This window comes from Gekko japonicus, unplaced genomic scaffold, assembly GCF_001447785.1.
Source record: "Gekko japonicus isolate JY-2015 unplaced genomic scaffold, Gekko_japonicus_V1.1 scaffold1142, whole genome shotgun sequence".
In the NCBI taxonomy this organism is placed as follows: Eukaryota; Metazoa; Chordata; class Lepidosauria; order Squamata; family Gekkonidae; genus Gekko; species Gekko japonicus.
The window spans coordinates 426,857-439,133 of record NW_015171537.1 but is presented as its reverse complement, the minus strand read 5'-3'; the positions used below and the strand labels follow the sequence as shown (position 1 = coordinate 439,133).

The 12,277-nt window shown below is 47.7% G+C and overlaps 2 protein-coding genes across 3 annotated transcripts in view; one reads left to right on the top strand and one right to left on the bottom strand.

Annotated features, from left to right (window-relative positions):
- TRIM32 (tripartite motif containing 32) overlaps window positions 1-2,033 on the top strand; it is an 11,092-nt gene extending 9,059 nt beyond the window's left edge. For both annotated transcript variants that reach the window (XM_015419613.1, XM_015419614.1), the window contains exon 3: window positions 1-2,033. This exon is cut by the window's left edge and continues 736 nt beyond it. In XM_015419613.1, coding sequence (XP_015275099.1) covers window positions 1-1,250 — 1,250 coding nt within the window. In that variant the 3' untranslated portion in view covers window positions 1,251-2,033.
- LOC107117485 (astrotactin-2-like) overlaps window positions 1-12,277 on the bottom strand; it is a 490,835-nt gene that overhangs the window by 80,780 nt on the left and 397,778 nt on the right. The window contains exon 16 of the mRNA XM_015419611.1: window positions 3,606-3,639. Within this exon, the coding sequence (XP_015275097.1) occupies window positions 3,606-3,639 (34 nt within the window). The remainder of the gene's footprint in view (window positions 1-3,605; window positions 3,640-12,277) is intronic.

The following is a 12,277-nucleotide window of genomic DNA, read 5'->3' as shown; positions in this document are numbered from 1 at the left end:
TAGTGTCCCGGTGTGACTACTTCCTTGCTAAAATTAAACAAGGGGACATAGCCCTCTTAGAGGAAGAGGGTGATGATGAGGAGCCCGAACTGATGAACAGCCTTCCAAAAGAACTGACTCTGCAAGAGGTGGAGCTCCTTAAGGTGGGCCACGTTGGGCCGCTGCAAATTGGGCAAGTGGTGAAAAAGCCTCGGAGCATCAATGTGGAGGAATCGCTGATGGAGACAGTTGTGTCAGCCTCCGTGTCCTTTAGGGAGCCGGACGTGGTTCAGGAAGAAGCCAGCTCACTGCCAAATTGTTCTTCCCCAGTCAAGCCAAGGATGACAGAAGCAGCTGCCAGTATACAGCAGTGTCATTTCCTCAAAAAGATGGGCTCCAAAGGGAGTACACCAGGGATGTTTAATCTCCCTGTCAGCCTGCATGTTACCCCACAAGGAGAGGTGCTTGTTGCTGACCGTGGCAACTTCCGAATTCAAGTCTTCACCCGCAAGGGCTTCCTGAAGGAGATCCGGCGAAGTCCCAGCGGCATCGACAGCTTTGTGCTTAGCTTCCTTGGGGCTGACCTGCCCAACCTGACTCCTTTGTCTGTCACTATGAACTGCCACGGGTTGATCGGTGTGACAGACAGTTATGATAATTCCGTCAAGGTGTACACAATGGACGGACACTGCATCGCATGCCACAGGAGTCAACTTAGCAAGCCGTGGGGCATCACAGCTCTGCCTTCGGGACAGTTTGTGGTGACAGATGTGGAAGGGGGGAAGCTTTGGTGTTTTACCGTAGACCGTTGTGTCGGGATCGTGAAGTACAGCTGCTTGTGCAGTGCGGTCCGCCCAAAGTTTGTCACTTGTGACACGGAAGGGACTATTTACTTCACTCAAGGACTGGGCCTGAACCTTGAAAATCGCCAGCACGAGCACCATTTGGAGGGAGGGTTTTCCATTGGTTCTGTTGGCCCAGATGGGCAGCTGGGACGGCAGATCAGCCATTTCTTCTCGGAGAACGAGGACTTCAGATGCATTGCCGGGATGTGCGTGGATGCGCGGGGTGATCTGATTGTGGCGGACAGCAGCCGTAAAGAAATCCTGCATTTCCCCAAAGGAGGCGGCTATAACATCCTAATCCGAGAAGGACTCACGTGTCCTGTTGGCATTGCCATCACGCCCAAGGGGCAGCTGTTGGTCCTGGACTGTTGGGATCACTGCATTAAGGTTTACAGTTATCACTTGAGGAGGTATTCCACTCCGTAGCAGAAAGCCAGGCTTCTTCTTACAGGATCCCTCAGCGGGCTGACTGACATCAGTGCCATATTTCCAAACAGACTGTGCCACCGTGGCTGTCGTCTTTTGTGTGTGCTTAGAAGAAAAAGTAGAACGTTTGTGTGTGGGTTTTCCACCCTCCTAAATGTAAAGAAGTGCAACTCCTCACCAAATGAACAGAGTTGGGGGTGAGCATTACGCACGCAGACACCCCCAGACCACCAGACCTTCCTACCCCTTCCAGCACTGCATGTTGATTCTGCAATAAACTCTCGAGGACTCTCTCCTTCCACACGAGGCTCCGTTACGTGGCCTTCTTGTCGCAGCGGTCGGGCAGCACTGTCCCACAGTCCAACCCCTCTGGATTTTCTAATTATATTGTCGTAGCCAATCCCGTCACAAGAGCACCAGTAGAGCTGCTGCTTAGAAGCATATACAACACTTTCCCCCCTGTAGCGACCTAGTTATCTTTCTGTCGCCAACCGAGTCCTGCCATGCAAACTTGGTCCATTTTGTCTGATGTGAAGTATGCCTGCTGCTGTTGAGGAAAACAGACTTGAAGCAGAGAACTGCTTTTCTGGTAGCAGCAGAGACTCTCCCCCCATTGATGACCCTGGGCATTTATTGCAAACAGCCTGGGAAAGACATCAAGGGATTGCTTGGGAGGGGGGGAGGCCTGCACAGGGTGGGATTGATTAGGGTTTGTTTGTTATTTGCAACTGTGTTGTATCTTGTCTGGAAAATGTCTTGGAAGGTCATGTTTCTAGCTGACGTGCCTCCAGGGGAGGGAGAAATTGAAGTAAACAAGATGAAATGTGACAAATTATATGTCTACCTGTGCACCTTCAATATCCTGCATTCCACACCATTGCACTTCCTGATAGGTTTCCACTAGTCTGCATCTTGCACAAAAGGTACTTGTCCGTAAGATGGGGAAAGGGGCTGCTTATTTTATTAGGCGAAATCTCTCTCTGTCTCTCTACCGAGGGGTTCACATCTCAGTTCCTTTCACAGCAAAACACCACATTGCTAGCGATGCCACTAGGCCTTATTTAAGGCAACAGAGAGTTTGCTCATCAGCCGATAGGCATATGGCTTGGGTCAGATGAAGCATGAAACTGCAGCTGGGTGAATTGGCACACCCAAGGCATGCCCAGATGGGATGAGAAAACACATCCACCAGCATGGCCAAAAGAACTTAAGAGAAAGGGAAACCAGCTTGTTATGTTTAAGTTGCCCCCGATGTCAGCGTGTTAGACTTAACTGCGTTCTTGCCAGTGGGGTCCTTGCAAATGCAGAGGGTAGCAGGGATAATTAAAGAACTGGGTTCTGTGGTAGCTGCTCCATCCCCTGTTCTATACGTTGGTTGTATTTGCTGGAGGGTGAAATTTCAGCTGGCTTATCAGAAGCCACAATCACCCAGGACCAGAAACATCTTGGCCCCTGTATTTCAGACACGGGCTGCTGAAGGCCAGCTGCTGCACAGATTCAAGTGCTTCTTCTATGCCAAGCTAATCAGCATTATTCTGCTCAAGGGTTCCAAGTATGGCAAGGAGTACTTAGATTGGAACAAATCTAAGAAAACAGCATGACTTTCCTTGTCCCTGAGAACCGGGTGCCACTTGCCTTGCTACCAGCAAAGACTGGTGGTGGTGGGGGGGTTCTTATGAATGCACAGTTCTGATTTTCATAGTTACAATTAAATTATGCATACAAAAATTGCCATTGTTTAACTGAGGCCTCTTCTACACAATTTGCCTTGGGTTCGAAGCTGTTGAGAAGCTTCCCCTCCCAACCCCCAGTGTTCCCATGTCACCGTGTATTCACCCATCTGAGTTTTCTCAGACTTCTCCCAAACCCATTTCGCTGTGAAGTTTTGGGGAAGATTACAGTAAAGCCCGGAGGGCTGCTGCATGGGTGGGAAAGTTCAGATTTTCCTGGTTCTGCCTACACAGCAACCATTTTCTCTGCTCCTGTTCCCATGGTGGCTGTGCCCACCCCCATCAAGGGGCTTAAAAATATATATATATATCAGCAATTGCTATTGCTGTAACCTATGTATCAGGTTCTCTGAATTTCTCGTTTCCATTAAACAATGAACAAGGGAGTCTCTAAGCCCCTTTTGTTGCAAAGAGATGCCTTTCCATTTATATATCTCTGCAACAAAGAGGGCCAGAGACTTAATTTTTGTTTTAATGAAAGCTAAGAATTCAGAAAACTCCATACCCAGATTGTTATGAAGTTATAATGGTATCCAATCAGATCATAACAAAACTCAAAAAAGCCCCAATGGGGGTAGCCGCCACTGCTGGGAAACTGAGTCAGGGAAACCTACCATGTGGGAACCCTGTTGCTGCTGTATCGGCAGCTGCAGCGTCATCTGGGAAACCGCATAAACTTGTCCCCATGTGGAAACCCCAAGTGAAGCAGCTTTGTTGAATGAAGATGCCTGCTCCTCCATCCTTGGAACTCTCCTAGACCTCTGTCTGTCCTTAAGTTGAAGATGCCCATTTTTTCTAGGGGTTTGTTTTCTTTGCCCTCAGTGGGAACCAGATTCTTGCTTTGACTTTAATGTGAGCTAAAGCTTCCCTATTGGGTTCCATTTGCGATAAGCAAACCACCTGCAGCAGAGTCAGGGCCCTGCTCATTTTCAAATGTCCACCCAGACACTACTTTCCAGTAGGGATAGCTGGCATTTGTGATATTTGCACAGATACACAGACAGGCTAAAGCAAATGAGATACTGGGAGTTCTGTGATGGGAACTAGCAGTGCTTCCTACAAGCAGTGATCAAGCATGTAGGGGCTCAGTTGTGATCACAGCCGGGGGGGGGGGGGGGGGGAGCTTAAGCCTTCCCTCCCGTGCTGCTTTCCTTGATGTGAAACAACCTCATGCTTGTTTTTAATACAATTATTGCATTAAAAGCAAAACACACACTGGGATCTGTGATTATGCAACTTCCAGCATCACATCTGGGTAGACCTCACAGTTTCAAATGTGCAGTTGATAAAGTTGTTTACATGACCTGGCTGATCATGGGTAGCTTTAGCTGGTATGCCCCCTGGGAGTTTGCACCCATTCCAGTTGCAAAGGGCACCTCCCTCCTGTACATAGCAGCAATTCAGATTAGGATAATTACCTGGCCTGGGAACTCTTGTCTAATTGCTGGGCTGTCTTCAACCCTGGCCCTTTGATAAAACACCCCGTTTATGGTGCTTTCTATCAGTTTTGCATTTTGAAATGCCTGCCTTTATGAGCTGGCTGTTGCCCACTGCTTCCACCAGGCTGACGAGCCAGAGCAATATTGTGTTCTTATAAATAAGCACTTGCCTCACACGCCGTTCCAGAGAGTCTCTTTTGTAGTAAATGTACCACTATGGAGAGCGTTTTTGAAAGCCGTAGATTCATTTAAGTGGACTTAAAGCCTGGTCCGTTCTGCTGACAGAGCACTTGACTGCCTGGCTTCAGCCAAACAGCCGCATCACAGTTTAAGCTAAGTCTCCGCCATCTGTTCCCCACTCTGATTGCAAATAGAGATGGGGGGAGTGATTTTTTTTTTTTGTGATGCACTTGTGGTTCATACAGGCTTGAAAAAAAAAATTCTGCCAGGAGGGAGGGTTGGGTAAGGTGGAGGATTTTCACTCACATGCACATTTGTCTGTTCTATCAGTCTGGTTATTTCGGGCACAGTTGGGGAAAGAGCTGTGACCCCAGGTGAAACAGGCACCTCTCCTGACAATTCAAAGGTCACTGCAAGATTCCTTCTTTACCTACATCTTACTGTCTTTTAGTGGAACCCATCCCCCCCCCCCACCACCTAGGGCCTTTCTGGAAGAGGGGTAGTGATTACTTTTGAAAGCAGTCGCCAAAGAAGATAAAACTGAGTCATTAGCAAGCTACGATTAAACAGTTTGGTAGTGGTTTTTTCTCACCTGCAGAAAGAATGTGTTTGATTATGACTTGTGCACGCGTTTGATTATTTTTTTGGAGGCTGCTCAATAAGAGAAAATTGATCCAATTAAAAGTGCATCAGAAAAAGGCTTGTTCCCGTTATATTAAAAACACTCCATCTCCTTTCTCTTTGGCGGCAGGTTGATTTTCAAGGCCTCCAAAGAAATTATCTTTGTTCTCTCCTGTGCCATTAAAGAGATGCAGTAATCACAGTGGCAGCAAATAGACACCGGTTCTGTGGGCACGCGGAGGGCAACTTCATGACTTTCTGCCTCGCATCTATTAGTGTTTTGTCCCCCTCCCTTCCTGAAGGTTTTTTTTTCCCAAAACAAAATTAATTTCCAAATTAGAAGTAAGCCTGGCCATTTTGCCTGCCTTGGCTTTGGTATGCATGGACTCAGGTTTTGGCACTTCAGACATTGATGGGTCGGGCAAAATTCACTTCAGAGTCCTAGCAGTGATGGACTACTCAGCTGCCTCATACAGAATCAGAGCCACCTGTTCATCTAAGCTCAGGATTCTCTGCTCACTGACAGTGCCTTTCCAAGGTTGTGGGAGGGGGGAGAACCAGCCTCTATCCCAGCACCGCTGACCTGAGGTCCTTCACTGGGGATACCAGCAATTGGTGCTGGAACCTTCCGAATATAAAGCATGTGCGATAACAGCTTTCTTTAACTGACACTTGGTTAATTCGCATGTCCAGCACCTGCAGCTTGCTCTACTACCACCCTCTTGGCAGTCTATGGATATTGCAGCTGCTGGCTAGTGGGCCCGGCCCAGCAGTTGTGAGAGGCAGCAGGATTAAGCAGGCAGCAGCCATGCCCGGGACCTGCCACCTGCTCTGACACCACCTACCACCATGCAGAGAGCCTGCCACCTGTTCTTGCTGCCACCTGCTTGCCACCGCTGCCACCAGGCTGGGTCTGTTGGCCAGCAGCTGCACTTTACAGGTGATGGTGGATCAGACTGCAGGAGCCAGGCACAGCTGTCACCGATTTGACACTGCTGCTCTCTTGCTGCCTTTTATCAGCTAGCAATCCCCCTTCCCCTGGGAGGCCGGGCAATAAAGTTTTTACTGTATTCTCCCCACAGTGCTGAGTGATGGCGGTGCTGCCCAGCTGACCACTGAAAGCAAGTTTATGAGTATATGAAGCTGCTTTATACAGAGTCAAATCATAGCTCACAATAGAGTCTGCTTCAGTGGTCTTCAGCCTACTCAGTCCCTAGACAGCTTGCCATTTTGGGGGCTGTTTCTGAGACTACCTCTCTGCTGCAGCTCTCCCTTCTGCCTAGCTGGCCCTGGCCACGCCCCACTCCACCAACTGGTCCTCAAGTGTTCCGTGTGTACTTGTGGTACCCATCTTTCCCACTGATGATGCTGTATCTCTGGATCCTCTTCTTCCTGTCATGTGACCGAGATCATGCTTCCTGATGGCAATGTCATGTGCTTGCAGCTCAGAGTGTCTCATGCTGCTGCCTGGGGTTAAAGATATCCAATGGGCCAAGAGCGCCCGCTGGAACCATTTCCGGTCAAGTTAATTGTGCCAGGGTGGGGGAGACTGAAGCCCTTTCTCCATACACGATGCCGTCCCGATCTGACTTAGGCACCACACACACAGGAACTCATGCCTGACTGCTCAATAGGATGTGGATCCTGGACCCAACCTGTGTACTCCATAATGTGAGAATTGGATCATGTGGACAAATATGAGCTGTGGCTAAGTGAGCGCTGGCCCCAACTTCCCTTCCTGGCAGGTGTCCCCCCCCCCCTCCCCCCCCCCTCCTTTCTAACCTGCTTCTCTTGAGTCTTACATCATCAAATTGTTTGTGTTTCTAGCCAGGGCCTGTGCTGTTTGTAGCTCACCTCTGTGTTCCAATATTAACTCTAGATCCTTTGCCTGCCTGCCTGTCCTGGATTAAAAAAAAAAAAAAAGTATTTGCACCCTTCCTTAATCTGATATGGATTGGTTGCTATACATACAAATAGGTCTGAAATGAGTTTACAGGTTGGAGTAGAGGCTATTGCTGTATAGGTAGCTAAAACAGGGGGAATTAGTTTTATTCATTAGTCCTTGGGGGGGGGGGGAAAGCGGGGGGAGGGGGCTCTCTCAACCCTGAGAAGTTGCAAGCTTCCTAAACAAATTCTATTACCCTTTCTGCCTTCTGAGAATAGAAAAATGCCAGTGAAGCCATTTAGGGTGGAGGACAGGCTCTGAAATGTTATTACAGATGTTCAGGATTTCCATGATTCTCTTGTCTTTTAATCACTCGCTAAACCCAAAGGATGCTGTGTTTTTCATACAAAAGATACAAAATCTCCCATTTCATTTCCTTTTAACTGAAGAGGGAGGAAGCTTACAGCTTTATTTTCAGAAATAGTATAGTAATTGAAGATTAGCGGGTACTTCCATTCTCCAAGAAGCGGAGGGCACATGGTTCCAAATCACACCCCATCATCACAACAACCCTTTGAGATAGGCTAGGTTCAGACATAATAAGAGGAGGAGGAGGAGGAGGAGATTGGATTTATATCCTGCCCTTCACTCGGAGTCTCAGAGCGGCTTACAAACTCCTTTCCCTCCCCACAACAGACACCCTTGTGAGGTAGGTGGGGCTGAGAGAGCTCTGACATTAACTGCTCTTTTTCAAGAACAGCTCTGACAGGACTATGGCTTGCCCAAGGTCATCCAGCAGCTGCGATTGGAGGAGTGGGAAATCAAACCCGGTTCTCCCAGATTAGAGTCCACGTACTTAACCACTACACTACACTAAGTCTAGGAGTTAACTTTGTGGTTGATTTTAAGCCAGGTCTCCTTGAGGCAGTCTCATATATATATATATTCACTATATACTTCGCAGTTCTCACCAAGGAGGCAAATGTATATCTGGTCTTTACCATTTCAGACTAAAAATAGAGGAATCACATAATTCAATGCTTCTTTATTTTCTTAAATGCCCTGCATGCTGAAAAACAGCATGTCAGGGATCGGCTAGTTTTCCATATGCAAGGAGATCTTTGCTTTGATTGGAGTGGCATGCAGTCATGAGAGCTGGTTAGAAGAAAGGCAGGATATACATGCAAGAGATGATTCCCCGGTATTAGGCATTACAAGCCAACCTCCAACTAGTCTCCATTAAAACTCTACATAATTTGATTCTTGGAAGCAACCCCTCCTTCCAGATAACTGCAAAATACAATTATTTGCATGATTTATCTTTTTGCAGAATTGGGCTGGACAGTTGATGCCACCTTCCCAAAGCCATACCTCTACAGAATGAACAATGGGGGAATGAGGTATCAAAATGTACTTAAATTCCCTAGCAAAACAATAAGTAAAGGCAAATGACTGTTCTCCTTTTGGGGGGGGGCACTATATAGGAGTCATCTGGTGAGTGCAGCTCTTTGGAAATGAGCTGCCCCTGCAAATTTGGCACTCAAAGGTGCTTGATGAGACTTGCGACGCTGGCCTGATTCTGGCTACAGCATGCAGAATCCATCCCCCCATTTCACACCATCCACTGCTAGCTGTGTGTGTTCTTTTAAAAAAATATTATTATTTTTAAAGCTCCCCGGAAATTACACAGTGAGCAAGATTAATAGCTTGGAAGGGATATAAACACACCTCCACAATATTTCCTACTCTGCAGGAGGACTTGCAAGAGCAAGCTGTCATTTATCATTGTTTAAGAATAAAACAAACAGGCACAGTGAGTTGTGAATACATTTTTCAAAGTAAAGGGGGAGAAGGCATAGTTGGGGGGGGGTTTGCTGTGAGAGGAGAGACAGGCACAGGAGGGGGGCAGCGGGTTCCCAAGCCTTAATCTTTGCCTCAGCCTCTTCTCCAGATTGTAACACACTGCCAGATCCTAAACATGCTTATGCAAAACAACTCCTGTGGAGGGCCAAACGTTGTGGATCTGATCAGTGTTCCCTCTGAGGTGAGTTAGTGTGAGCTAGCTCACAGTTTTTTAGCCTCCGGCTCACACATCTTTGTCTTAGCTCAGGAAGGAGGGCTCCAGAGAAAACTAATTTATGCAATAGCCAAATTGCTTGCTCACAACTTTAATGCCAGTAGCTCACAAAGTAGAATTTTTGCTCACAAGACTCTACAGCTTAGCAGGAACATTGGATCTGACATATATTTAAAGCATAAAGAGTAAGTTTGGCAGATGGAGTGGGGGTGCATTTGAATCAAATCTGTGGGACCAGAAAGGCTTCAGTCCCCCCAAAAAAAACTTCTTAGAAACCTGATTTTTGATCTATTGGGGGAGAATCAAGATTACTGGGGCAAACAGCAGCTTGAAGAGAAAGTATTTCTCTTTGGGAAAAATGACATTAGGGGAGAGTTAAGCCCCAGCTCCTATCTGAGTCCCCTCTGCCCTTCAGACATGCACCACGTTATTTTTGTACTTTCCCCTATGTTTGTGTGTGTGTGCCCACCTGGAAGTCTTGGTGAGCTCTGGTGACTGACCCCGACTGGGGTCCTGGAGGATATTCAGAGAGGTGGATGAATAAAGCCTGCCCCCCGCCTCCCGACTGCTGGTATTCCAAGGAGGTCTCCCGTCCAAGTACTTGCCAGAGTCGACCCTGCTTAGCTTCCGAGATCTGACGAGATTGGGTTCGCCTGGGCTATCCAGGTCAGGGCACATGCACCACTTTTTTTAAATCTTAAATTATACATGCTTGAGATCATAGAGTTCTATCTTGTCTCCAAATCGGATGAAACTTTCTACCAAATGTTTCTGTCTCATTTAATGACTACTACAGTGTACTACAATGGCTACTGAAACATACATTGTTCCTGCCACAACATTCGCCCCCCCTTCCCCCAATCACCAAATTTAAAAATAGATAAGAAGGTGAACTGTAATAGCGCTGCAATGGATTGCCGAAGGATCCAACACATGGCTGCTGCCTTGGGTCCTGCAGTAGAGATCACAACTGGAACCATCATAAGAGTAGAATTCACGGGGATTCCTTGCTTGCAGCCCAAAGTGGTGCAGAGCCCAGCAGTAAGGCTGGGTCAAGAAATCCTGGGAGCAGGATCACAATTTTCTCAAAACAACAACAACAACAACAACTTTTCACGAGTGATAAGATCTTCCCAAGGCTGAGACATGACACCACTCCCATCCAGTATCTGGAGCCAATGCAAAGTGTGGGAAAATCTCTGCCTTGATCAAGATAATCTTGAGAATTGTGGCAGCAACCCACCAAAGTCTACCAGTGGACTGAATATAGGCTATTGTTCCTATGCTCTTCATTGGGCTTTTGCTATTGCCTCAAATCGTTCCTGGGATCCCAGACCACCGCAGACTGTGACAGCAGCCATGAAATTAAAAGACGCCTGCTCCTTGGGAGGAAAGCGATGGCGAACCTAAACAGCATGATAAGAAGTAGAGACATCTCCCTGCCAACAAAAGTCCACATGGTCAAAGCAATGGTATTCCCAGTAGTCATGTATGGCTGCGAGAGTTGGACTGTAAGGAAGGCCGAGTGCTGAAGAATAGATTCTTTTGAACTATGGTGCTGGAGAAGGCTCTTGAGAGTCCCTTGGACTGCAAGAAGATCAAATCAGTCAATCCTAAAAGTAATCAACCCTGACTGTTCCCTGGAAGGCCAGATAATGAAACTGAAGCTCAAACACTTCGACCACCAAATGAGAAGGGAGCACTCACTGGCGAAGACCCAGATGCTGGGAAAGATTGAAGGTCAAAGAAGACGGGGACGGCAAAGGATGAGATGGTTAAACAGTGTCATAGATGCAACGAACATGAAATTGAGCCAACTTCAGAGGACGGCGGAAGACAGGAAGGCCTGGCGTGATCTGGTCCATGGGGTCGCAAAGAGTCGGACTCGACTGTGCGACTGAACAACAACAACAAATCAATCACATTTTAAATCCCTCCAAGAAGCTCAGTGTGGCATGCATGATTCCTCAACCCCATCCATCCTCCCAACAGCACCCTGTGATAAATTATTCCAAGGGAAGGCAACTAGCCCAAAGTCACCCTGTGAGTTTCCGGGATGAGGGAGAATTTGAACCTGGATCCTTCCTCTTCTCGACCAGCACTCTGACCACTAGGCAGTTTGGTGTAGTGGTTAAGTGCGCGGACTCTAATCTGGGAGAACCAGGTTTGATTCCCCACTCCTCCACTTGTAGCTGCTGGATGACCTTGGGCAAGCCATAGTTCTGTCAGAGCTGTCCTTGAAAGAGCAGTTTCTGTCAGAGCTCTCTCGGCCCCACCTACCTCACAGGGTGTCTGTTGTGGGGAGGGGAAGGAGATTGTAAGCTGCTCTGAGACTCCAGGTGAAAGGCGGGGTATAAATCCAATCTCCTCCTCCTCCTCCTCCTCCTCCTCTCCTTCTACTACTCCAACAACAACAACATCAGGCACCCATGGAGCATCAGATTGACCTTTCCTGCTGCTCAAGTAGATGTGGTCTCACAATGAACTAAGCGACAGGAATTTGGATTGAGTACAGTGTACAGAGTACATTGGGTACTCCCCCTTTTTCAGGGGAGGGAGGAGTAAATGGGAGAGAATGGGCACTACAGTTTTCCATGGCCACTACAGTTTTCTACACAGGAGGCGGGTAAATTGGCTACAGCAATAACCAAACTTTTTTTTCCGCCACCCACCCAAATATAACCTAATTGTATTACTTCAAAGTCCCAAAGTTTATTGCCCTGCTTAATGATGTGTCTTGTTATTTATGGCACAGCACAATGAGTCTGCTGCTGAATTAATATACTTCCTTAAAGACCATCATTGTCACAAGCTATAAAACAGAACCATTCCCAGACAGCTCAATTATGTCACATTGATAGAAATGGACCCAAATCACCCACGGCGATTTGAAGGGGGGCTGGCGAAGAGATGACACAGAGAGCATCCTCAGGCTCAGAGCCAACACAGCAGCATGCCCCCCCCCAGGCAAACCCGAGGCACGCAGAAGGACAGGCGGGAGGGAAGAGACACAGGCAAGTGGGACAAGCTGCAGTCCCGTCGTCCCCCCCCCCCCCCCCCGCCAAAAAAAACACACAGAGCACCCCCCCCCACAG